Here is a 27,659-nt window from a genome sequence, read left to right on the forward strand (position 1 = left end):
AGAAACAAGGGCCCTGAATGATACATTGGATCAGATGGACTTGACAGATATATTTAGAACTCTGCATCCCAAAGCAACAGGATATACTTTCCTCTCGAGTGCACATGGAACCTTCTCCAAGATAGATCAAATACTGGGTCACAAAACAGCCCTTCGTAAGTATACAAGAACTGAGATCATACCATGCATACTTTCAGACCACAATGCTATGAAGCTTGAAATCAACCACAGGAAAAAGTCTGGAAAACCTCCAAAAGCATGGAGGTTAAAGAACACCCTACTAAAGAATGAGTGGGTCAACCAGGCAATTAGAGAAGAAATTAAAAAAGATATGGAAACAAAGGAAAATGAAAATACAACAATCCAAACACTTTGGGATGCAGCAAAGGCAGTCCTGAGGGGAAAATACATTGCAATCCAGGCCTATCTCAAGAAACAAGAAAAATCCCAAATACAAAATCTAACAGCACACCTAAAGGAAATAGAAGCAGAACAGCAAAGACACCCAAACCCAGCAAAAGAAGAGAAATAATAAAGATCAGAGCAGAAACGAACAATATAGAATCTAAAAAAACTGTAGAGCAGATTAACGAAACCAAGAGTTGGTTTTTTGAAAAAATAAACAAAATTGATAAACCTCTAGCCAGGCTTCTCAAAAAGAAAAGGGAGATGAGCCAAATAGATAAAATCATGAATTAAAATGGAAGTATTACAACCAATCCCTCAGAAACACAAGCAATTATCAGGGAATACTATGAAAAATGATATGCCAACAAAATGGACAACCTGGAAGAAATGGACAAATTCCTTAACACCCACACACTTCCAAAACTCAAACAGGAGGAAACAGAAAGGTTGAACAGACCCATAACCAGTGAAGAAATTGAAGCAGTTATCAAAAATCTCCCAACAAATAGGAGTCCAGGACTAGATGGCTTCCCAGGGGAATTCTACCAGACATTTAAAGCAGAGATAATACCGATCCTTCTCAAGCTATTCCAAGAAATAGAAAGGGAAGGAAAACTTCCAGACTCATTCTATGAAGCCAGTATTACTTTGATTCCTAAACCAGACAGAGACCCAGCAAAAAAAGAGAACTACAGGCCAATATCCCTGATAAATATGGATGCAAACATTCTCAATAAGATACTAGGAAATCAAATTCAGCAGCGTATAAAAAGAATTATTCACCATGATCAAGTGGGATTCATTCCTGGGATGCAGGGCTGGTTCAACATTCGCAAATCAATCAATGTGATACATCACATTAATAAAAGAAAAGATAAGGACCATATGATCCTATCTATCGATGCAGAAAAAGCATTTGACAAAATTCAGCGTCCTTTTTTAATAAAAACCCTCGAGAAAGTCGGGATAGAAGGAACATACTTAAACATCATAAAAGCCATTTATGAAAAGCCCACAGCTGATATCATCCTCAATGGGGAAAAACTGAGAGCTTTCCCCCTGAGATAAGGAACCCAACAGGGATGTCCACTGTCACCGCTGTTGTTTAACATAGTGTTGGAAGTGCTAGCATCAGCAATCAGACAACAAAAGGAAATCAAAGGCATCAAAATTGGCAAAGATGAAGTCAAGCTTCCACTTTTTGCAGATGACATGATATTATACATGGAAAACCCGACAGACTCCACCAAAAGTGTGCTAGAACTGATACATGAATTCAGCAAAGTTGCAGGATACAAAATCAAAGTACAGAAATCAGTTGCATTCTTATACACTAACAATGAAGCAACAGAAAGACAAATAAAGAAACTGATCCCATTCACAATTGCACCAAGGAGCATAAAATGCCTAGGAATAAATCTAGCCAAAGGTGTAAAAGATCCGTATGCTGAAGACTATAGAAAGCTGATGAAGGAAATTGAAGAAGATTTAAAGAAATGGAAAGACATTTCGTGCTCATGGATTGGAAGAATATTGTTAAAATGTCAATACTACCCAAAGCTATCTACACATTCAATGCAATCCCAATCAAAATTGCACCAGCATTCTTCTCGAAGCTATAACAAGCAATCCTAAAATTCATATGGAACCACAAAAGGCCCCCAATAGCCAAAGTAATTTTGAAGAAGAAGACCAAAGCAGGAGGCATCACAATCCCAGACTTTAGCCTCTACTACAAAGCTGTAATCATCAAGACAGCATGGTATTGGCACAAAAACAGACATATAGACCGGGGCGCCTGGGTGGCGCAGTCGGTTAAGCGTCCGACTTCAGCCAGGTCACGATCTTGCGGTCCGGGAGTTCGAGCCCCGCGTCGGGCTCTGGGCTGATGGCTCAGAGCCTGGAGCCTGTTTCCGATTCTGTGTCTCCCTCTCTCTCTGCCCCTCCCCCATTCATGCTCTGTCTCTCTCTGTCCCAAAAATAAATAAACGTTGAAAAAAAAAAATTAAAAAAAAAAAAAACAGACATATAGACCAATGGAATAGAATAGAAACCCCAGAACTAGACCCACAAAAGTATGGCCAGCTAATCTTTGACAAAGCAGTAAAGAATATCCAATGGAAAAAAGACAGTCTGTTTAACAATTGGTGCTGGGAGAAGTGGACAGCAACATGTAGAAGAATGAAACTAGACTACTTTCTGACACCATTCACAAAAATAAACTCAAAATGGATAAAGGACCTGAATGTGAGACAGGAAACCATCAAAACCCTAGAAGAGAAAGCAGGGAAAGACCTCTCTGACCTCAGCCACAGCAATTTCTTACTTGACACATCCCCAAAGGCAAGGGAATTAAAAGCAAAAATGAACTATTGGGACCTCATGAAGATAAAAAGCTTCTGCACAGCAAAGGAAACAATCAACAAAACTTAAAGGCAACCAACGGAATGGGAAAAGATATTTGCAAATGACATATCAAAGGGCTAGTATCCAAAATGTATAAAGAGCTCACCAAACTCCACACCCAAAAAACAAATAATCCAATGAAGACATGGGCAGAAAACATGAATAGACACTTCTCTAAAGAAGACATCTAGATGGCCAACAGGCACATGAAAAGATGCTCAACATCGCTCATCAGGGAAATACATATCAAAACCACACTCAGATATCACCTCAGGCCAGTCAGAGTGGCCAAAATGAACAAATCAGGAGACTATAGATGCTGGAGAGGATGTGGAGAAACGGGAACCCTCTTGCACTGTTGGTGGGAATGCAAACTGGTGCAGCCACTCTGGAAAACAGTGTGGAGGTTCCTCAAAAAATTAAAAATAGACCTACCCTATGACCCAGCAATAGCACTGCTAGGAATTTACCCAAGGGATACAGGAGTACTGATGCATAGGGGCACTTGTACCCCAGTGTTTATAGCAGCACTCTCAACAATAGCCAAATTGTGGAAAGAGCCTAAATGTCCATTAACTGATGAATGGATAAAGAAATTGTGGTTTATATACACAATGGAGTACTACGTGGCAATGAGAAAGAATGAAATATGGCCCTTTGTAGCAATGTGGATGGAACTTGAGTGTTCTGCTAAGTGTAATAAGTCACAGAGAGAAAGACAGATACCATATGTTTTCACTCTCATGTGGATCCTGAGAAACTTAACAGAAGACCATGGGGGAGGGGAAGGAAAAAAAAAAAAAAGAGGGAGTGGGAGAGAGCCAAAGCATAAGAGACTCTTTAAAACTGAGAACAAACTGAGGGTTGATGGGGGGTGGAAGGGAGGGAGGGTGGGTGATGGGTAATGAAGAGGGCATCTTTTGGGATGAGCACTGGGTGTTGTATGGAAACCAATTTGACAATAAATTTCATATATTAAAAAAATAATAATAAAACATAAAAACCTAAAAAAATAATTCTAAATGTAAAGCATATTCATTAAAGAGCATTTGTAAAATGCTGAAAGAAGAAAAAAGGAACTCAATTTCTTTACCCATTAGCCTTATTTTAAGGGTTCTAAAGCAGCTTAAATGATTGACAGATTTTGAAGAAAGCAGCTGTTAGAATGTCACTGGTCTGGACCTCTTTTTTATTTACAACAGTAGGGTCATTAATTCTTTTCCTCTCTCTCTCTAGATGTATTTTTCTATAGAGTCCAAAAAAGTTCAGCAGGTGTCAGTGTTCTGAGCACTGCACTGGGTACACATTTGTACTGTACGTAACCCTCTTCTCTACATCTATCTTAGGAGATGCACTGTATAATCTAAAAAAATATGTATAGTTCTTCATTGCTTAAGCTGTCAAGGACAAAATGCAAACATTTTGTTTTTTGTTTTTTTTTTAATGTTTGTTTATTTTTGAGAGAGAGACAGAGAGAGCACAAGTTAGGGAGGGGCAGAGAGAGGGGGAGAGAAAGAATCCAGAAGCAGGCTCCAGGCTCTGAGCTGTCAGCACAGAGCCTGATGCGAAGCTTGAACTCCTGAACCTTGAGATAGATCATGACCTGAGCCAAAGTCGGATACTTAACTGACTGAGCCACCCAGGTGCCCCAAAATGCAAACATTTTGATTTAGCATTAAAAAAACACTTCAATTGACAAAATCTGGTCCCACCCATCCTTTCTAGATTCACTATCTTCCACTCCAAATTACAGTTAAACAGCTTATTTTTTACATTTATTTATTTTGAGAGAGAGAGAGAGAGAGAGAGAGAGAGAGAGAGAGAGAGAGAGAATCCCAAGCAGGCTTGACGCTGTCAGTGGAGCCCAATGTGGGACCCAAACCCATGAACTATGAGATCATAACCTGTGCTGAGATCAAGAGTCAGACATTTAACCGAATGAGCCACCCAGTTACCCCAAAGAGCTTGTTTTGAAGCTGCTCACACTGGTTTGAGACTCAGTTAGAGGGCCAGCTCCCTGAGGCTGGGCCTTAGACACTCCTAGTTCTGCAGCATTTAGGCTTATCCAAGCACCTCTCACTCTGAGGCAATCTAATTAAGAGTGAAGCTTCAAGGGGCGCCTCGGTGGCTCAGTCGGTTGAGCATCCAACTTTGGCTCAGGTCATGATCTCACAGTCCATGGGTTCAAGCCCTGCGTCGGGCTCTGTACTGACAGCTCAGAGCCTGGAGCCTGCTTCAGATTCTGTGTCTCCCTCTTTCTCTGCCCCTCCCCGCCCCCCCCCCCCCCCCCCCCCCCCGCTCAAGCTCTGTTTCTCTCAAAAATAAATAAACATCAAAAAATTTTTTTAAATAAAAAACAAAAAAGAGTGAAGCTTCAAAATTCTAATGGGAGCGGTTCCAATTTCAGGTAAGATGAATTCAGCACACTCCACCCTGTGTCGCCCACTGAATGCATCTATAAAGCATAGATCAGCTATTTGAAGACTTAAAAAATAAATAGTAGCAGGCAAATTACGGAAGACCAGAATTCAAAGTATCACTGAACCAATGCTAAGTTTACATTCTGGATTTTTATCCTGGACATTGTGGATGTTATTTTGTATATACTCTGAATTGGTTTACTCCTCATGAAAAAAACATTTAAGAAGGCAACTAACTTGTTTAGACTGGCATTACGGGATTTGTCTCATTTTTTCTGAGTGGCCATTAAAATCTCAGTTCATTTCTTTAAGCCTCTGAGTTTGTCTTGTGCATGTGGAGTCAGAGCCTAGCTCAACACTTCATGTATAGAAGTAGAAGCATCCTTTTTATGGCTCTCTCCCTTTCAAAATTCCCCCTCGCTATCCTGGTATGGCTGTTAATTGCCTTTTTTCTCTGGTCCCTGCAGCCAGAAAAATGATGGCAGGCTTTCTTAAAATTTTTAAAAAAATTTTTAACATGTATTCATTTTTGAGAGAGAGACAGAGCATGAGCGGGGTTGGGGCAGAGAGAGGAGAAGACACAGAATCTGAAGTAGGCACCAGGCTCTGAGCCGTCCCCACAGAGCCCGACATGAGGATCGAACTCAGGAGCCATGGGACCATGACCTGAGCTGAAGTCAGACACTTAACTGAGCCAGCCAGGCGCCCAGCAGGCTTTCTGTTATAGTTTTAACTGCTCATGCACTTTTTGACGGTGGCCCATTTTCAGTGCAAACACACACACACACACACACACACACACACACACACACACACAACTAACCCATGTGCTAGTTGCTTCTTCAAAGTTTGACTCCCCTCCACAAGGGTCTGCTTTTATTTATTCTTCAGGATCCTCACACAGTGAATTTTATATTTTTCCCAGAATTTCTAGTTATCAGGATGAGAGTTGGTTTATAGAAATCTTATATCATCATAACTATTGTTTGAAACATAAAAATGTGTTGCCCATGTAAAAAATTACATTAACATAATCTGGCAATGGTCAGCTTCTTAAGCTGGGTAGTGTTTACATGAACTTGTGTTTTGTAATTACTTCAGATGTTTTATACTGCTTTCTGTATGCATAATACACTTCACAATTTTCTAAAAATGAGGTACTTCAGCACTTCATAACCGAAACTTTAGCCCCTCACTTAACATTTACCCTGTGGATGATAGTGCTATGAAAATAGCATATTTGTAGTATTTCAATAATATCTGAATAGATAAGACTTAATAAAAAGATAATACCTTCCACTCTAAAAGTGAATACATCCTAAGAAAATAAAGTATTATATGGGCACGGATAACTTAAGTCTGTTTTAAAGTGGGTCAAACAGGCAGGCAGGCAATCCCCTGCAGTACTGCAATGTAGGGAAGCTCACACTTTTGAACAGGGATCTTGGTTCAAGTCCTGACTCTACCTCTTATTAGATGTGTGACATTGGGTGAGTTACTTCATCTTTACGAGCTTGTTTCTTCATTGTAAAAATGGAGAATAGTACCTACCTCTCAGGATACTGGGTGAAGGAAGCAATGCTTGTAAAGCATTCAGCACACAGTGCTAGGTACCTATAAAATGTAAAATGAAAGTTAGCTATTATTAGTATTCACAGTAATATTTTCTTCTGAACCCCACAGCCTTTCTATGACCTATTTACTTAATTACTAATCTTCACTTGGTGTATTTCCACAAAAACAATTTGAGATCATGTTCTTTCACTGCCAGGAAACGAATAATTTTCGAGTTTAAAATTCAACATAATACTAAAAAGACAAGTTTTAGTTGAATGCACCCTCTAGTGGTGTACATTACATGCAAGTACCTGGCTTCTACAAAAGAAAACCTCTTTATGAAATGTCACTAGGTTGGTGCTTAGACCTTGAAGCCAGCTGGTTGAGAACATGGTATGAAGAGGATGATCATACAATTTTTAGGAAGCTCCCTCTCTTCAAGAGCTGGAGGAATTTTTTACCTTTTAAAACTTCCCCCACTGTAAGACCTAGGATATTTCTGATATTCACCATACCAAATCCTAGTATTCCTACAACACTGACTTTAATCTTTCCTCCTAAAGAAAACCAGGTCACTTTCAACTTTGCTGTAACAAGCATTGCAACGTACTTACTCTTCATTTAGTTAACAAAAACGTACTGAGCACCAACTATATATACTAGGCAGTGGGAAGACAATAAACAACTTACAATTAATTATGTAATTACTAATTTGAAGCATTGTAAACAAAGATTGCCATGAGATTACAATAGGGGATTGGTCTAATGGGGAGGGGGGAGCAGGGAGGGTACAGGAAAGCTTACTTATCTAATTTGTAAAGCCCTGAAGGTGAAATACTTAACTAGAAGAAAAGAAGCACCATACAAAGAGAGCAGCATATGTAAAGGCCTGGAGATAGCAAGGTACATGCAGCATTTGAGAAACTGAGAAACTGGTCAAAGAAGAGGAAATTGTGCAGGCTGAGGATAGAGAAGTAGTCAAGGATTTAATACCAAGTTAAGGTTGGAGTTCATCTTAAGAACAACAGGAAACTATTAAAGGATTTAAAGCAGAAGAATAACAATCTGGTTTACATCTTTAAAAGTTCACTTGGGGGGCGCCTGGGTGGCGCAGTCGGTTAAGCGTCCGACTTCAGCCAGGTCACGATCTCGCGGTCCGTGAGTTCGAGCCCCGCGTCAGGCTCTGGGCTGATGGCTCAGAGCCTGGAGCCTGTTTCTGATTCTGTGTCTCCCTCTCTCTCTGCCCCTCCCCCGTTCATGCTCTGTCTCTCTCTGTCCCAAAAATAAATAAATGTTGAAAAAAAAATTTTTTTAAAGTTCACTTGGCTAAGGCATGGAAAAGGATTCCAAGAAGTGGTGAAAAAAGTGGATGCCCAGACCAGCTACCAGTAATCCAGGTGAGATGAGATGAAGCCTAGCACAAAGTCAGTGGCAGTTGAGATAAAGTGGACAGATACTTAAGGGGTAAAGTGGATTGATCACGATGCTGGGCATCAAAGTGGCAGACCTAGTGAACTGAGTGGGTGTAATAATGCCATTTTTCCCACAAAGTACAACTTGTGGTGGTAGCTGTTTGGGAGAGGTTGTTGAGACAATGAATTAAGAGGCTAGGGTTTTCCTCTTAAAGAGAACTTGTCTGACTACAAACTAGAGTTATTTCCACTGAACTAGCAGTGGCAGGACAATTAGTCACCGACTTCCACCAACTAGAGCCCTCAACGTCTCTTATATTTCTATCACAGTGACCCACTACCACTATGCTAAGACTTTACCTTACATCTGCCTGGAAAGCCCTTAACTCACTCCCGCCCCAAATTTCACCAGATTTTTGCTTTTCAAAGTACAGTTCAAAGGTCACCTTCTCAAGGAAGTCTTCCCAGTGTTTTCCACCGCCTCCCCCCAATTCTGCCGTGCATCTCTTCCAACTAGTTGTGGGTTCCAGACACACTTCATCTCTGTGTCCTCGTTGTGCAGCGCTGCACCTTTCAAACGCTAGACGCTCCACAAATATTTACTCATATTCATTTACCCGCCCAGGAACAGACCCTAGCACCCGCCTGCAGGACCAGCTTGGCCCGCCGGAAGTGACGCGCTCTCAGCGACAACGTATTTCCGGTCCCCAGTGCTGACTCGGTCGCAGGGGGACAGACTTCTCTGGTTCGCTAACTCGGCTGTCCTGGAGGATTCATGCGCGGTAAGAATTTGTGCACGGCTGAGCGAGATAGGACCCCGGGACCGCCAGATGCCGTGGAATCCTCCCGTTCGTTCCCAGGGACGTGATGGGAAGGCACAGCGACTGACTGCTAGGCCCCCAACAGCCCTCAGCGCCAGATGGGTTTGGAATGCCGAGCTGCGCGGCCCGCTGAGGGCGCGGGCGCAGGGGTCGGCCTCAGCTGTGGGGTGCTCACTGCCTGAGCTGGCGCGTCTAGCCCCACTGGGGCCCCCGCCGTGGGAGTGGGTCCCGCCGCCTCGGCCTTCATACCCAAAGCTTCCCCTTTCACGGGTACTCAGGTTGATGCTAGTCCACCTCCTGAATAGCTCCAGCCCCTGCTGTGATAGTCGCAGGCTCTGCAATGATGAGTGTGCGCGCGTGGCATGTAGAGTAGCGTGCAACGTCTCACCTATTCACTGATTCCACCCTTCGGCTTGTGTTGCGGATGTTACTAAAGACGAGAGCTGAAGTTTTAACTCTGGTTGGTACACAGGGTGCCGCCCTAAAAGGGGCGTGGCTTAATTGAAAATGATTTGAAGCCGCTGGGCTGGAAGCAGTTTATTCTCTAATTAGAAGACCAGCATTATCACGTGACCGCAAACACTTACTTGTCAGTCTGTTGGGAAGACTTGTAATGACAAACTTTGCGTCAAGGACAGGATTTCTGTATACTTAATTTGCTATGCAAATTGATTGCTTTGAACTGACAGACTAAGCAATATGATGGGGAGAAAGTAGACCTGGGACTTAAGAGGGGAAACAGCCAGGAAACCTTCAGAATTGGGAAGAGTAACTTCATTCACTCATATTACTATGTGATACATAATATTTTACAAAGTAATTTTTTTCTTGAATTGTTTTGCAGTTTTAAGCATTTATATACGTGTGTTTCTTTATCTGGTGTGGTAGCTTCTCTGGTAAGGGCTAGATTTACTTCATAGGCATATCTATGCAGCATGTTACAGAATTAAATATACACGAAGTAAAAATTTTAATAATTAAAGCGTCAACATATAGGCATAATGTGATACACTATGTATATTTAGTGGGTTTTTTTTTTAATGGTTATTAACCAGCCATGCTTGTCTTAAAGTTTGATAAGGTAACTTTGATGAAATCATGACCAGGTGGGCACGAGTTACTACCACACGTAGCAAGAGACCTTTGGCTGCAACATCATGGGAGGACATGAAGAAGGGGTCCCTTGAGGGAGAAGGCCAAAACCTACCAAAGAGTAAACAACTTGAAGCCAATAGACTCTCTGCTAAAAATGATACGCCTCAAGCAAAACACAAAAAGAACAAAAAGAAAAAGGAGTACTTAAATGAAGATGTAAATGGATTCCTGGAATACTTAAGGCAAAACCCACAGATGGTTCATAATGGAGAGAGGATAGCAACAGACAGTCAGGAGGTAAGGGAAGAAATTGCAGTTGCTTTAAAGAAAGATAGTCGCCGGGAAGGAAGAAGACTAAAAAGACAAGCAGCAAAGAAAAATGCAATGGTAAGATCATTGCTTCCACCAAACGGTTACTTTATGTAAGTCAAAACTATTATTCATACATTCACACACACACACACACACACACACACACACACACACACGTAGTGTATGTATGTGTGTATGTGTGTGTGTGTGTATATATATATATATATATATATATATATATATATATATATGCCAGAGTATGATTGCTCTTGTGTACTAGATTTGTAAAGCATCTTTTTTTAAGTTTAAGAGAAAGCATGTGCGCGTGCTCAAGGGGACAGGGACAGAGGAGAGAGAGAGAGGAGAGAGAATCCCAAGCAGGCTTTGCACTGTTAGCACAGAGCCTGACCAGGGTCAGTCCCATGAATCATGAGATGATGACCTGAGCCAAAATCAAGAGTTGGACGCTTAACTGACTGATCCACCCAGGCGCCTCCCCTTTTTTTTTTCTTAATGTTTATTTATTTATTTTGAGAGAGAGAATGTGAGGCGGGAGAGGGGCAGAGAGAGGAGAGAGAATCCCAAGCAGGCTCCTTGCTATAATAGCGGAGCCCTACACAGGGCTCAGTCTCATGAACTGAGAAATCATGACCTGAGCCAAAATCAAGAGGCAGACACACAACCTTCTGAGCCACCCTGGTGCCCCACAAATGACAAATGTTTTAAAGATATTTTTTATAACAAGAATTGATAAAGCCACTGTAGATTTGCAACATGGAAACTCATATTTTGTTTTCTCAGGTATGTTTCCATTGTAGAAAACCTGGCCATGGAATTGCAGATTGCCCAGCCACCCTTGAGAATCAAGATATGGGCACTGGAATATGTTACCGGTGTGGGTCCACAGAGCATGAAATAACCAAGTGCAAAGCCAAAGTAGACCCAGCTCTTGGTACGTTTTCTATCGGTTTTTGATTTGGTTAATGTCAGAAGTGGCCAATACGTAACCAACTGGGTTTTTTTTCTGGACAGAATTTATCATGAGTATGCCACTTAATATTTTGAAATCAAGACTGAATTCTAAGTTGTATTAAAAATAGGGGTTTTCAGAGTATTTAAAATAATATGAATTACATGACTTGTTCTATACTTAGCCAACTTAATAGGAAATGTTGATCCTTACAGGTGAATTTCCTTTTGCAAAATGTTTTGTTTGTGGGGAAATGGGACATCTGTCCAGATCTTGTCCTGATAATCCCAAAGGACTTTATGCTGATGGTGAGTACTTATATGTCAGAAAAGGTGAGTTACCATGTAGAGTTGTGATTTAATTTGTACTCAATCAGTTCTTGGATAAATTCTTGAACAAATAACAAAACCTTGAGAATTTTAATTTTTATCAAACTATTCTTTGTACTGGAGTTGATGTGTAATATGAGGATGTATTAATCAAATCAGAAATAACTAAAGTGTGTATTTCAAGCATTGTGCTTTCAGCATCATTTGTGGGAGTAGGTTATAAATATCTACTTTTAAACATAACAGAAGTAAAGGGATTATATCTCAAGCTAATATAAGATTTAAAAAATAGTGTTGTGAATTTAATCACAGGCTAGCATACCATTTTGGATAGATGGGCTGGTACACATTCTTCAATATTTGTAGTAATTTTTATTTCTGAGTGTTTTCCTTGGTCAGTTGTCTAGCATGGGATCCTGTAACTTTCTTGTCTGTAGCTCAGCTAACATATTAAGGTCCCTGAATAAAGTCTGTGATCTCTAAAGCTTTAAGGAGGAAATTTTCTGGTAATGTGAATAATGTGCTCATGTGATAGCTGGTACCATCAGATTCTAGACATCTCTTGTGTGTCATGTCCTGGGTTCCATGGGACAAGTCCAGTGAAAAGGCACAGCTTTTGGAATCAAGCTGACCAGTTACAGCTCCAGTACCACCACTCACTAGTTGTGGGACTCTGGCTGAGTCATTTAATTTCTCTCATCTCAATTTCCTCCCTTGCCTGTAAAATGGAGATGACAAACTGTATCTCATGGGCTCTAAGATGAACATTATTTCACATTTTCATGTCCCTGTACTCAGAATGTATCTTACCATTGGTGAGTGACATGTAATTGGCAGATTTTTTTTCCTGAGAGGTATGTAAAATAATTACAATCAATAGTGTATTAGATATGATGATCTATGGTATTTACCTCGAAGAGCTATGAGAATTAAAATATATTGTTCAAAAGTACCTCTTCTATTTCACTGACATCTACAACAGTAAGGAAGCCTAACCCTGGAAAATGCCCAAAGGTGCCTCTCAGTTTTGAACTTATGACACAGGTCAGATGACATGAGTAATGGGCAAAGATGGTTTTGGATGGTTATGCAAAATGACTAGGTATTTTTAAAAGGCGCAGCAAAGAAAACAGATCACACAGAAGTGAGAATTCAGCCACGTTTACATCCTGTAGGGTCATTTTTCTGGATGAGTCACTTAACATTATAAGCATGTCATACTTATAATGCTTGACCATTAAGTAACAGTGTTTGACCATTAAGCTAATCTTAGAAACCATATGTGTTGTAATTCACAATCCTGGAATGTTGCTTAAAGTAGGCAGACAGGCATTTTTATTAGGATGAGGCTGCCTGGCAGTCAGAAGGCCCTAAAACAAAAGTTAATTTCATTCCTTTTGTAACTGCTCACCCTTGTCTGACCTGTACAGATGAGCAGTGGGTCCTAACCTTTTTTGAGGTTATTGGTCATTTATTTGATAAGAATTACAGACATCCTCCTCAAAAAATGGATCTGGACACAACTTTTGCCTACAGGTTCAACAGTTCACAACACTTTGCCTTTCTAATCATGGTTTAAGGTCTAGTCTTGTGTGCAGTGGCTCTCGAACACTCCAGAGGACACGTATCTTCTTCCATTATATCTCTCTTCTCTTTCCTCCTTCTCCCCTGAAGGCCAGGTACGAGAAGTGGTGGGTAGGTACAGTTCAGTGCTCTGTGAGATCAAAAGGAATGGACGATGGACTTACTAACTGGAATGGTGGCACCTACCTATGTCCCTGTTTTCAACTACCTTTACAACTGACAAAGTTGTGAGGACCAAATAAGAAAAGTGTTTTGAGACATTATAACCCCTCCTAAGTATGAGAGATTTTCAGTGACTTTGTTCTTTTAATAGGTGGTTGCTGCAGACTTTGTGGCTCTGTGGAACATTTTAAGAAAGATTGCCCTGAGAGTCAGAATTCAGGTGAGATCTCTTGGCCTCCGTTAGAAGGGGTGGGATTAGTATTCTTTGTTTTTCTTGAATTTTTTTATGAAGAGTTCTTTGAGGTACCACTGATTTTAAGGCAACCTGGTTTCCTACTACAGTGATGACTTAATCATTTCTCTGTCAGGAGTAGACACAATAGTATTAGCTGAGCGTTAGCTAGTATTATTAGGTGAGGAAAAAAAAGTGACCACTAAGTCCTAGAAGACCTTGATTTTATAAAGCATTGTATTCATAAACATTCATATTTGGCAACTAATGAATTTAATAATGGAGCCAATTCTGTTACTAAAAGAAAAATACTGATTCACTAAGAGAAAATCAGAAATATGAAAATAACTCAATATTTTTATGATTACCATCCTCATATATGCTTTGCTTTGTGTATACCTGAAGGACTCAGAGTTGGTTGTAAAAACTGCCAAAAATATTAAAATTGTGTTAGGTACACTATCTGGCCAGATACATTTTCTTCCTAATGAAATACCCTTCGTCACCAAAAACTTCATAAATGTTTGCTGTACCTATTGCAGATTTGGGGGGAAGTGGAGACCATTATTATATTAGTTTACCTAAATTAGAATGATGATAATCTTGAGCAAAAGAATGCAAGATAGGATAGCAGTAGTCCTTCTTAAGGAAAAACACATTTCTTTTTATTTCAGATAGTCACAGTACTACCCAGTAAGTCTGCCCATTCTTCCTACCCGAACACTTAAATTTGAAAACCAAGAGTTCTTGTTTATGATCTTGTCTAGAAGAAGACGATCTTCACTACATTGTAGCCAGTGAGACTGAAATAATGGAAGTAGAGTTTGAATTCTCCCTCCTGGGAGGATTGCCATTCCCAAATGACAAGACTGACAAGCAGATGTTGTATAATTTCACAGGTGGAATCTTGTGCATTTAAAACTGATGCTTCATAAGTCTTACTGTTTACAGATTCTTAGAATTCATTGACTCTATAATGATGAACTCTGGGAAAGAATGAAAGAGCTTTCTCATCAATTTCTGCATTGCAAAGCAGTTGCTGCATTTCCCTAATTGGGATGAGAAATTGCCTGTGGTACTCCAAAATCAAGTGTTACAATCAATTACAGAATTGCTCACTCTCCTTTAGTGATGGAGTCTTCCCTCCTTGTGATTATTCATGTCAAAACTAATTCCTTTGCTCAGCTAGTACCAATCTGGGTGGATGTATTTGATTACCATTTTTCTTACGTTCTAACTTTCATTCCTTAACAGATCGAATGGTCACGGTTGGTCGCTGGGCAATGGGAATGAGTGCAGACTATGAAGAAATTTTGGATGTGCCTGAACCACAGAAACCCAAAACAAAGATACCTAAAGTTGTTAATTTTTGATAATGATTAGTACTATCATTAGTTACCACCTCATTGTGAGCTACTCTGAACTGGGCCTACCTCACATACTGGAGCTGAGCTCCCTTGGAGACCTGTGTTGTAGACATCAGTATGATGTGCATATGGTCAGATAGCTTCCTGAGTGCTGTCCATTAAAGAGTGCCTCTATCACTGGAGAAAATCATTGAAGAAAAGTATAAGATTTTTAAATTGGATTCTCTAAAAGAATATTTTTAACAGGTAGAACTTAGGTATAACTAAGTGGTTACATACTTGATTGTAACACTCATCTTTTTCTTAAAAACTATGCATTAATGTGAACCACCCTTAAAGTATAACTTTTGCGTTTAGAAATGAAGTTTTGGTTATATTGTTTTCTTGGTTCAGAATATCAATTTATTATTATATTAGGAATTTATAAGTTGCCACAATACTGTATTTTTAAAATATTTAATTCAGGGGCGCCTGGGTGGCGCAGTCGGTTAAGCGTCCGACTTCAGCCAGGTCACGATCTTGCGGTCCGTGAGTTCGAGCCCCGCGTCAGGCTCTGGGCTGATGGCTCGGAGCCTGCAACCTGCTTCCGATTCTGTGTCTCCCTCTCTCTCTGCCCCTCCCCCGTTCATGCTCTGTCTCTCTCTGTCCCAAAAATAAATAAACGTTGAAAAAAAAAATTAAAAAAAAAAAATATTTAATTCAAAAATCATTTGCTATGTACTTATTTTTCTGAATACCTCATTCTGGATTGAACTAGCCATTGTCTGTTTATGTCCAGGTAATCCCTTTGGGAACACAATCTTTTTATGAATTCTAGATGAGATTAATTTTGGTTAATTTTTGTTTTAGTTTTGACATAAAGAAGCACAAATTATTGAGGTAACATAGAAGAATACGTTAACAACAGCTCCTTCTTTGTCCTGGATTTTCAAGAGTGAAATTCTAGCCAAAATTATTTTGGGGTATTTAACCAGAATGATGTTACTTGATTGTATATCACACTTAATAGCATTTTGTTCATGTGTTTTAGATGAGTCTGGGTGAGATGCAGGTATCACCATAATAGAGTTAGGATGCTAATCAGAGACCCATTAGCTTCTTTGTTGGATTTTATGAATACATGCATACTTAATACATGTATTTCACAAGGCTAGGGCTCATATTGTAATGGAATGACTCTAGTGGATTGTGTGTTTCATTTGGAATTTTACCTGATTGGATACATTTGTAACTAAAGAAAACAGCTGTGATTAGTTACTGTAGCTTCAAAAGCAAAATATTTACCAAATAAGAAACACTTTTCTCTGTTTTAATGTCTGCAAAGCTCAACAGTTCTAGTCTTAATAGGAGCTGTTGTTTTATTTTTGGTGTGAGAGGTAAACATGACAGAATACAACTCAGCCTCCCAGAATGTAAGGAAAGGAGTGTCATTTAAAAGAAATCACACAAGTCATGTAGCTGGAAAAGGATAGCAATGCTGCCTTAGTCATTTAGCCCAAACACACTCAGATTTATTTCACCTATCCTATCAGGTGTCAAGGACTCTGGCCAGTCAAAACCTGTCTCCAGTGAGGAAGGCAAGCATTAAATATTTCCCAAGTACCTGCTATATTCCTGGTACTCTCTTAGGCACTAGGGATTGTGACAGTGATGAAGACAAGGTCACATGCTTTCCAATGAGGCTTTAGGATGGAGAGGAGACTTGGGGAGAGATGCATATCAGAAATATCAGTATATCAGGAAAATATCAGATATTTTATTACACTTTAAAAATATTCTACTGAATCGCCTAAGACTTGGTCATTAATCACTCTTCCTTCAGTCCTTTGGAAATGTCACCTCTTACAAGCTTATCATTCACTTTTCTATGGCTGACTCCTAAATCCATCTGGCCCTAATATCCTCAATTACAGTTCCTACTTGGATGTTCCACCAGTACCTCAAGTCATTACTGCAGTAATTTTCAAAACAATATAAATACAAAGACCTACGACAGGCAGAGGTTGGAAGTGTCTCAATTGTAGGAGAGGTGTGAAATTTTACCATACAAAATTTTAGTTAAGTAACTCCATTATAGCTAATTTTTTTGCTTTTTAAAATCTAAAAATATTCTAAAAAATTTTTCTGCTTCTGAAATGTATAGGCATTTAAATCTACATATTCACCCTTAATGTATGTAAGTGTTAATTCATAAAATTGGAGCACAGTCCAAAGTTTATGTAAATGAAAACCTGCTGACACGGAATAAAACTAATTAACAACCAGACCTAGGCTGGGTGAGTGGATGGGTTGGGGAAGTGGGTAGGCTGGGGAAGCAGAGGTAGAGATCTGACCTACAGCAGGATGTCCCTAACCTCTTAAGTGCTCTAAACTCTAATGGAGAAGTCCTTCAACTTTTAAACGCTGTCTTGTAGAGGAGGCTAACTTGACATATGCTGGTTTGTCTTACGGGTTAAGACAAATCACAGAGTAGAGTAATGAATGCTGAAGTCTAGGGAATAAAGTGCTAATGTAATGGTTATGAAAGAAGAGCTCAGTTAATATTCTTTCTCTGCGACATCACATTGTGCAGGTACTTTTCTGTGTGTATATATAGCAATAGATACTAAATTGGCCAGCCACCTTGAATATATGTTAAATGACACTAGTAAAGTAGTTTCTATTACTAAAATTGATTGGATTCCATTATGTTTTAATGTCTTCCTAATTTAAAGCTCTAAACTATGTAATACATCTTGTCAGTTGCTCCTGACATACAGATATCCGCCATATATGGAACAATCCCACACTATTAATCACCTAGCCAACTTATCATTTTTTATTTTGTAAAATTTTGTACAATTTTAAACAGAACACATGTTTCATCTCCGTAGCCTAAACATGCTTATGATCATTTTAAACCATATTTGTACCATTTTACAGGACACACAAAATTGAATATGGGCAATTTCCACTGCCTGTGTCCCTGGAAGGAAGCAGAGCCACAGACAATATAAAACAGTTTTAAAGCTCTTTAAATAATGCTATCCAAATCACTGGTGTTTGACCTGAGATGAATTTTATTTTTTAACCCCTTCCTAACTGCATTTTGCTTCAGCCAATATTAAATTACTTTGTGGCCCCAAAGCTTGCCAAAGTGTCAGGGCTAAGGGTACGTGGAATTGAGAGTGGTAAATAAAACTGGAAGTAAGTGACAGTTTACCATTTAAAATGTGTTTATCAACCCACCATCAGTAGCATTCTCTATGAATTTTATACAAGAGGCTGCTGTCTCTTCTATGGATTTTGACCAGCCACCAAGATTTCCGGCAAAGTAAGGAGAGATGCTAGCAGAAATCTGGTTGAAGTAGGATACCTGTTTCAAAAAGAAAATACATTATTTTAATTATTTATTGACTTGGAGCTTCTTTCAGCAGGGATCTGAATCTTGTTGGTATAGGGAAGGCTATGACCCTAATCTTCTGGGGACTTTCTGGGATGATCTACAAGGATGACCTCAGGATTCCCCTGATGTGGACACATGACAGAACTTCAATTAATTAGGGAATGTGGGTAAAAGCCTTCTCTCTATGTCTGCAGTAGCAAATTCATGCGCAGATGTTCCATCAAACTTACGGTACAGGAGCTGCTGTCAATAGCACGGATGAGAAATCCAGCACATATGATTTCACTTCTGATGTAGTGTGGACAAGGGGGGACTGAAGGCAGAAGAACCGATTTCACTGCTACCGTGTAAGTGCTACTGAAAAATGAAAGGACGTTTTCTAAGTTATTGTGAGAGATTAAAACAATTGTTAGAAAATAAATTTCTAGAGTTAATTAACCTTATTTACTTAGGTAAAAGTGAAACTATAGAGACCCAGATCTTCTAGATGAGGGATCTACATTCAAGTAGACTACATTCAAGTGTAGGAAAGGTAATAAGGGCCACAGGTGTTTTCTGCCTGTGTAAGAATTACTTAATACTTTGCGTAACTCTACAAAGTGGAATCAACTTCCAAGCGTCCTTTATTATGTATGCCCTAATGAGTTGTAATTTCAGGCTCTTCTCCTTTTTTAATTAAAAAACAAAACAAAACCCATTGATTTAAAGAAACTTCACACAACAGAGAACCTTATAGACTAGAAAACAGTCTTCCTCAGTCCACCCTAGCCACAGTCCATTCTCATCCTGGAGATGACCACTGTTAATATTTTGCTCTGTAGCCTTCCGGACCTTTTTATAAATATATAACATTGATGTAAGCAAATGCAAATATAGATTTTTGCATAAATATTATCATTTAATAAATATCGGTCTATAGTTTGATTTTTCACCTAACAATAAATCTTTGGAGGTATTTCTGTATCAGCACCTCTATAGCTACTTCATCTTTTTTAATGATGGCAGGATGCCTGGGTGGCTCCGTTGGTTGAACAAGCGACTTTGGCTCAGGTCATGAACTCGCCCTTCCAGAGTTCCAGCCCTGCATTGCACTCTGTGCTGACAGCTCAGAGTCTGCAGCCTGTTTTGGATACCCTGTCTCCCTCTCTCTCTACCCCTGGACTCCTCTGTCTCCCTCTCTGCCCCTCCCCCACTCATGCTCTGGTCTCTCAAAAATAAACATTTGAAAAAATGATGGCATAGTACTCTGCAATATGGCTCTACCATAATTTATCAGATGGACCCTCAGTTTATGTCCATTTCTTTTTCCATAATAAATGGTACTATACTGAACATCCGTGTGCATTAATAATATTCACACATGTTCGATTATTCTTATAGGCCAGCTTTCACATTGGAAATCATGCTGGCCAGTTCCAGGTGTAGACTTTAACTGTCCTGGAAGCTTCCTCTTCTTATTTATTTGAACACTGACTCTTAGGACACTTCTCTTTAGAACACAGACATTGTGCCATGAAAAGTCCAATGTCCACAGAGAAGTCATGGACAAACACTCCGATCAACAGCCCAACCTAGCAGCCAGACATTTTGGATGTCTAGCACAATTGAGCCTTTCTAAATTCTAAACCTATTCCTAATGTTTTATTTGGTAGTCACATTGCATTCTTACTGATACTGGAAGGTTCCCAAGGTTTGCTAAATACCAATTTTATATGTGCATACAGCAAAAGGAAAGGAACTGCTTTAGGAATCTTGCACACAGGCAGCATTTAATAGGTGATGTTTTTAAATGATAACTAAAGGTCCATCTAGAAAAAATTCAGATGCACATCATTCAAGATCAGAAATGCCTATATTGCCTTCTTATCAACTTTTTCATTTTACCCTCTTCTATAAAACCATACAGCACTTGAATTGCATATACTCACCCATCTTTGAGAGGCCTTCTTCGTGATACAAGTACTACCAAGTCTTTGGGTTTGTCACCATTCACTATAGGACAAGTGATATAATATATCTGATCACCTTCACTCACCCAGTTTATGACTTCACAGGACCTACGTAAATACAACAGTGAAAGAAAGGCCACACTTTTCTACCTGCTTGAATAAGGCATTCGCTTCTTTTGTTTATTTGTAAAACTTCATTACTGAGGTCCACATTCACTCTTCTGCTCACACAACTATCCTGCCAAAGCCAGCATTATTTCTCAAAGTCTGTCTTTAGAAAGCTGTTTGGCCAGCAGGAATAGTTATGCGTGTGATGGAGAGACTGGTGGGTGCCCAGTCACTGCCCTCAACACTTCAGAGAACAGCATTTATGGTTGTTTAACACAAAATAATTTTTCTCTAGAATCAGGTAACAATATTTGAAGACTAGTGAATTGTTTGGATGTCAAGGAAGGACTCAGGTAAATGAATATGGTACACTGGAAAGAGTACTAAGTTCAGAGCCAAACATCTTTGTCTTTGAATCCCAGACACTTCATATCAATGTTATGTTAGGTAAGTCACTTTGTTTTTTTCATTTGTAAAATTAAAACCCCATACCATGGGGTTATTGTGAGGATTAAATGAAAACACCTGGCCTGAATCACAGTAGGTACACAAGACAAGCAAGCATTCATTCATTCATTCCTCCCTTCATTCGAGTTCAGTTTGGCTGGAATGTCAGGTGACATAGGAAATAGTAACACCAAAATTTAGGCATTGTTCTTGATAAAAGCTTTGTACCTACAGAATATCTACAAATACTGATGCAAGAAAATCATGAAATATTTCCTCTTCTCTCAGAATGTTTTATCATGATAGCATTAACCATGAAGTATTATTCTGGCATCTATGCAAATGTAACACATGACCCCAAAGGTGTTTCACTTTAGTGATACTACATTGCCTCTTACATGGTATTAATCATAATCAGGTTTAGGCATTTTATTTTATTTTAAAGTTTAATTTATTTTTGGGAGCGAGAGAGCAAGCAGGGGAGGAGCAGAGAGAGAGAAAGAGAGAGAGAGAATCCCAAGCAGGTTCCATGCTGTCAGTGCAGAGCCCAATGTGGGGCTTGAACCCAAGAATCATGAGATCATGACCTGAGGCAAGATCAAGAGCTGGACATTTAACCGACTGAGCCATCCAGGTGTCCCAGGTTTAGCCATTTTATTTTATTTTTAAATGTCTTCTTTGTTTTTGAGAGAGAGAGAAAGAGAGAGAAAACAAGTGGGGGAGGGGCAGAAAGAGAAGGGAACAGAGGATCCAAAGCAGGCTCTGTGCTGAGAGCAGAGAGCTTGATGTGGGGCTCTAACTCATGAACCCTGAAATCATGACCTGAGCCAAAGTCAGATGCTTAGCTGACTGAGCCACCCCAGTGCCCTCAAGGTTTAGTCATTTTAAAAATGAGCTTCTACTTCATCAAGATTAGGAAGTAAATGGTAACGTTTAATAAATAGGAAGCCCATCTCACCAATCTTTCCCTTTCAGCAAGATGCCCAGTGAGGCCCTAGAGTGCTATATGTGGCCCCAGGAGCTGGAACTTCTTGGAGGAGGGGGTGTGGCCTGAGTGTAATCAGACCCAGTCGGTGCAGGTGCCTTGCAATCCAGGAAAGGAGCAAGAATGGAAGAGGCCGGATTGGGATGCAGGAGACAGACAGTAACAGAAGGAAGAGACTGAGGCTGACAGTGGGCCCTGATCAGACAGGAAAAGCTGGCAGGAATGCCTTTGACTTCAGTTACTCACACAGCTTCGTCTCAGCTTCTCACCAGGGAGTGCTGCTTCACAGAAAAAGAAGGAACCGCTAATTAAATATCCAGAGTGGAAAGTGGGAAGACAATTAGGTAATCACTTTCTCAAGTACACTGAAGCTGTGTGCAAGCGTGTGGAATTCAAAGCCTGATGGATCTGGGTTCCAATTTGGGTTCTGTTGCTTTCCTGCCTGTGCAATCTTGGCAAGTCTCAGAACCTCTCTCGTTGAGTGGGAATAATATCAAACTTGAAGAGTTTTTTGGGAGGAGTACAACAGATGTGGGTAAAGCACATTAACTCAATATAAATGCTAAACGAAGTATTAAGAAAATTTTTGTTTTTACGTCTCTCAGTAGCACTTGATGCAGTTTTCTGTGCAGGGCAAGTTTTAAAACATTCTCTTTAATTAATAAGCAAGGGGTCATACGCTGGGCAATGGAGATGGACTGCAACATGGAGGTCATCTTTTACATGAAGTCAGGGTTGCTTAAGAAAATACTTTAAATGTATTCTTACACGAAATGAGGGTCCCACAAAGGTCTCTTGGTAAAGTCAGACAGGAGATGGTAAGTCAAGTGTGCTGGTCTTTCCACATGCTTTTCAACCCAAACAGATAAAAGGTCATGCTCTTCCAGGGTGTATATTTTTATCTAAAATATAATAACAAGAAAAAATAAATTACAAAATAAAAATGGATGTTTCCACTTTAAACACCACACACAGTCACAGGCTGATTGTGCTGGCCAAGGCATCTTGGCACCTGAATAACAATGAAGCCAAATGATGGCAATTTCCCTTCAAATACTTGGGTGTCTGGAGCTTAGACCACGGTGATATCCTCTGTGCCCTCTAAACAATATGTGACAGGTTAATTATTGTGCCACAGTCTTCTCTAGAAAAATGAAGAATGTAAGCATTTCTCTTTTTATCGCTTTGAGATATTTCCCTGACTCAAATAACGACAGAAAATATCACCAGGCTGATAGGCAACTCAGTGTTTCATCTCCCTTCAGACACCTGAGACACTTTCCCAGGTTGTCAGGCCTGCCAACGGGACCCAGAAAGCAGGCCACCACTTCTAGAACCAACTCAACCTTGCAAAGGGTTGAAAGCACCATGCTTCTTCAGCACAAAGCATTCTTTCAATTGTGAATCGCAAGGGCTCATCCTCCTGAGAGCCAATTCCTGGGTTTCTAACGTTGTTATGCCTTAGATAAGAGGAGGCCTGTCTTGGGGAGCCATTTGACACATACTTAAAACAATACATATCCCCTACTACTCCAAACTCTCCTGCCATTGCACTTTCGATAATAATCAGAGATATGTGCTCAGCTAAGAGCACATTTCTATCCTGCCCATTTTCTCCATCTCTTTCAGGGTGCTTTGAAGTTGGTGTTGAAATGTGCCATCTTATAATCATCCCCATGGCAACAAGCTGTGAGAAGACAAACAAACAGAGGGTTAAGACTTCACTGCAAGAATCAAGCAGATGGACAAGTCAGGCTGTGAGGGAGAAAACCTTTATTTAAACATAAATATCTTCAAGAGAATGAAGAAGTAAGAAACAGACTAAAAGCAGATTAGAAAGAAAGGGAGTATCAATTTGTTTACACACGTTAACTCTCCAGTTAGTTAACCTTTGTGCAAAGACCATCTTTAAATCAAGCCCACAGAGGAGGACATGGCCTGGGCCATAGACACGTGAAACAGAAAGCCATGAATGCAGTTCCAGTGGGGGGCTGAGACTCACCCCAAAATGGCCATGCCTAACTTCGCTCCCCATACAGAAGAAGTAAAAGGAGGTTCCCTGGTGTAAATCCAGAAGGAAGTCATCTTATCAAAACTTGGTGGCCATGTGGCTCTAAGCCAGGTTTCTGGGTTCTATAGTCTCAGAGGGGGCAAGGGTAGGTGGCCAGGGTAAGTTCCTCACCTTCTGTCAGAATCAGACCTTGGGGCAGCCATAGTCTACACTGACGGAAGCAGTATGGAAAAGGATGTAATATTGGGCTAAGCACTTGCCAAGGGTTGAATTGTGTCTCCTCAAATTCATATGTTAAAATTCTCCCAGTACTTTAGAATGTGACCTTATTTGGAAACAGGGTCACTGCAGATATAATTAGTTAAGATGAGGTTATACTGCAGTAGGATGGCCCCTAATCCAATAATGACTGATGTTCTTATAAAAAGGGGAATTTTGGATGCAGACATGCACACTGGGAGAACGCCATATGAAGATGAAGGCAGAAATCAGGTGACACATTTACAAGCCAAGGAACACCAAAGATTGCCAGCAAACCACCAGAAGCTACAAGAGAGGAGTGGAACAGATTCTTTCTCACTTCTTCAGAAGGAATTAATCCTGCCAGCACCTTGAACTCAAACTTCCAGCTTCCATAACTGCGAGACAATACATTTCTGTTGTTAAGGCCACCCATTCTGTGGTACTGTTACAGGAGCCCTAGGAAATGATCACAGTACTTTTTCAGGAAGCTGCTCCCCAGGTCACAGACACATACTGCTGCTTTCTATCCTGGAGCCAAGGCAAACACCAAGCCGAATAGCCACCATGAAACTGCCTCACACAGCTTGCTACGCTTATCCAGTGCTGAGTACATTATCAGATGAGGGAATGATATTTTGATCCTTCTCCCAGAAGATGAAGGGAGCAGGAAGTCCTGCTCACTGCTGTGCTGTGGGAACCCATGACACTGATGTAGACAGAGCAGACGAGTAAAGGCAGCTGTTGGTGTTGATCTCTTTAAACCCTAGTATTTTAGAAAAGCCAACTTCTGCTTAGTGAAAAAATTCTCTAAGACCAACTCTTCAAGAAAACATGTTCTCTTTCATGCTCAGAAGAGTACAGGTTAAATTCCATCTGGAACCAACTCAAACATTTTATCACTTGACGTCTGGCGAATTTTATTCTATGAAACAAAGCTGAAAGTAAATAAGCTCAAAATTGCTAACATTTTATAATGATACTGCTTTTTCATTCTAATAAGATTCCGCTTAATGGATTTGGATATCTTATACAAACAGCACAGGAGGAAAGAGTATAATTTTAGAATTTTATACTATCTGTTGACCAATATGCTATGGAGACAACGTTGTGGAAAGGAGAACAGAACTGGTTTTTACAGAGGCCTCCGTGGTGAGAGGAAGTGACCTGACCTTCCCTGGGAACCCCCAGGGGCGAAGGGGAGGAGAACTGGTCAGGGGGAGCTGTGAGACCCGGACTCTCCCCAGATTCAGTCAGAACAGCTCCTCTGGTCTGTTTCCTGTACTCGGCTTTGTTCTGCGTAAAGGTTGCCAAGTAGTCCTTGCCATTCCGGCTTTCATCACAGCCTTTCCAGTACACTCTCAGCTGCCCCCTAAATAAAAGGCTACTCCCGTCAGGTCAGTCTCCTACCCATGCTGATTTCTACCACGACGACTGGAATCAAACTCCTCATTGCCTAGAGAGCCCCCTTCACCCTCCAGCAATCTACTTACACTATCTTCAAGGAGAAAAGAATCACCCCCTCTCCAAAGTCCTCTGTAAATAACTGTCTTGCTTTACTTTGTTGAAGTGCCTAAGAGCTGACCTTTATGATTTAAATATTATAATCTCTCACTTGTTTATAAACCACCTTAAAGTTACTCTTCAGCTGTTCCATGTGTATGTGTGATGTTACCCAAATAGACTGCAACTACAAGCTCCTTTCAGGTGAGAGTACACATTTTGCTCCTTGTATTACTATACTATGATTAATTCCACGATCATACATAAAAATGAAATATGAGTTAAAGAATAAGTACTGCCCAATTACAGATATCAAAAATCTTACTTTTTTCCATTTAACTAATTTGTATCAAAAATAAGTATAGACTTTAAGCCCTGAAATAAATATGATTCCTAACACATAATTGGAAGACTTATTCAACTAAAAGGTGACAGAAAAAAGTAAGAGAGCTGTATTTTAAAATTAAAAGGATACAAACACTTTAAAAAGTAGGAGAGAAGAGGAGGGTAACTCAGAAAGGAAAAAAAATCAAATTTTTATCATAAATACAATCTAAAGAATTGGAGGGCTTCAAATTCAACAGAAATGACATAAGAATGTTGCTTTAATTATATAATATCTTCTAAAGTATCCACACAAAAATTAAGAATTAATTATTGGTGGCTCTCCTTAGATATGAGCCAATACACCATTTATTACTTTAGATTTATTTCTGGTCCCAAACTCCCAAAGAACTCAAGTTTTTATATATTATATGATTTCACAAAATGTGCGCTCTTCCTTCATTCCAGACACAAGTCTGCCCTTTCCAACACTGCTTAGATGCCAGCAATGATGCAAGAAACAGACTGCATGTTAGTAAAAGAAAACAAAGCCTTAAAGCATCTTTTATGTGGGATAAAGAGAAGAAGATCATTTTATTACGTTTAACCTGTGTTTCTGCATCACTGAATTTGGTATACATGGAAACCTAACTGGATCCAAACAGGGTAAGAGAGACCCTGATAGGATTCAGAAGAAAAGATAAAAACACACTAAAAGCCAACAAACCAGAACAAAACACTGACAAAAGGTCAAGGTGAAAACAATCAGTAAAGTAGCATCTCAGTTTCCTTCAATTTTAGGGTAAGTGACCATATAATTTATTGCCCAAACTGGGCACTGAGGCATTATCAATATTTATGACAAGACATCAGATGATGATGGAACAATCACCAATTATGATGGACAACCAGGAATATGGTCACCCCTCTGGTAGGTGCTGCTGCTTCACTGATGCTGAACAACAGTACACACTGAAATGTGAGCACAAAGAACTGGCATTACTGAGCCCGTCCTGAGTGCCTGGCACTGCTATGTTCTGGGACCATCTACAGCGGTGAGCTAAATGCCCACAGAGACCTTACAGTCTAGTCTAGTTGTGGGCATCAGCTTCAAAGGGTCTCCTAACCACTTCTGAAATGAGATAAAATTAGAATCCAAATTACATGTTTACTTAAATTTGATGACCTGCAAAATAGTATAAAAGGTGCTAAGAGAGACACAAAGAAGTCAAGACAAGGCTTCTTTCTTCAAAAGTTCATAATCTTGTTAGGGAAAAAGGCCATGTGTAAAAAGTTAAATTACTATGTAAGACATCAACATCAATTCAACGAAGCAGTGGAAGCACTGTCACAAGACAGGGCATAATTGATTAACAAATTAATTTTGAAAAAGTAATTGCTAAGGGGGTTCCTCCAGGGAAGTTCCTTCAGTCAGGATGATAGGAATTGGCTTTGTGCAGAAAGCATTTGTCCTGGTCTTGAAGACCAGGTTGGACTGAGGCAGATGGAGAGGAGAAAGAGAGAGGAGTGGAATATGACAACTAAGTTCAGAGGCAGGAATGTGTGGGGCAGCCTGGAGGACCACAAATCAACCGGCACGGAGCGGTAGATTCAGCCCTGGAAAGATACCTG

At 40.0% G+C, this 27,659-nt stretch overlaps 2 protein-coding genes and 1 long non-coding RNA gene across 15 annotated transcripts in view; 1 reads left to right on the forward strand and 2 right to left on the reverse strand.

Annotated features, from left to right (window-relative positions):
* The window catches only part of LOC102900440, a 47,930-nt gene extending 39,031 nt beyond the window's left edge, over positions 1–8,899 (reverse strand). For both annotated transcript variants that reach the window (XR_002744259.2, XR_439534.3), the window contains exons 1-2: positions 8,650–8,899; positions 6,786–6,848 (exon numbers count right to left, since the gene is read on the reverse strand). This is a non-coding gene — a long non-coding RNA (uncharacterized LOC102900440). The remainder of the gene's footprint in view (positions 1–6,785; positions 6,849–8,649) is intronic.
* ZCCHC9 (zinc finger CCHC-type containing 9) lies at positions 8,873–15,456 on the forward strand. 2 transcript variants are annotated; one of them, XM_003981113.5, is made up of 6 exons: positions 8,873–8,985; positions 10,097–10,506; positions 11,233–11,383; positions 11,617–11,709; positions 13,628–13,696; positions 14,963–15,456. In XM_003981113.5, exons 2-6 carry the CDS (start codon positions 10,123–10,125, stop codon positions 15,079–15,081), a joined length of 816 nt encoding a protein of 271 aa, XP_003981162.2. In that variant the 5' UTR covers positions 8,873–8,985; positions 10,097–10,122; the 3' UTR covers positions 15,082–15,456. The 2 variants fall into 2 exon arrangements, with proteins under 2 accessions (XP_003981162.2, XP_044889129.1); XM_045033194.1 differs by having other exon boundaries at positions 8,895–8,985; positions 10,131–10,506.
* Positions 11,603–27,659, reverse strand: part of ACOT12 (acyl-CoA thioesterase 12) — a 56,637-nt gene continuing 40,580 nt past the window's right edge. For 8 of the 11 annotated variants that reach the window (XM_045033185.1, XM_045062674.1, XM_023257923.2 and 5 more), the window contains 4 exons: positions 22,718–22,851; positions 20,389–20,517; positions 18,691–18,817; positions 17,871–18,430 (listed from right to left, as the gene is read on the reverse strand). In XM_045033185.1, the coding sequence (XP_044889120.1) occupies positions 18,281–18,430; positions 18,691–18,817; positions 20,389–20,517; positions 22,718–22,851 (540 nt within the window). In that variant the 3' untranslated portion in view covers positions 17,871–18,280. Of the gene's footprint in view, positions 13,445–17,870; positions 18,431–18,690; positions 18,818–20,388; positions 20,518–22,717; positions 22,852–27,659 lie in introns of those variants that run through there. The other 3 variants (XM_045033177.1, XM_045062677.1, XM_045033188.1) reach the window with 3 other exon arrangements.

Source organism: Felis catus, chromosome A1 (assembly GCF_018350175.1).
Source record: "Felis catus isolate Fca126 chromosome A1, F.catus_Fca126_mat1.0, whole genome shotgun sequence".
NCBI classification, from domain to species: Eukaryota; Metazoa; Chordata; class Mammalia; order Carnivora; family Felidae; genus Felis; species Felis catus.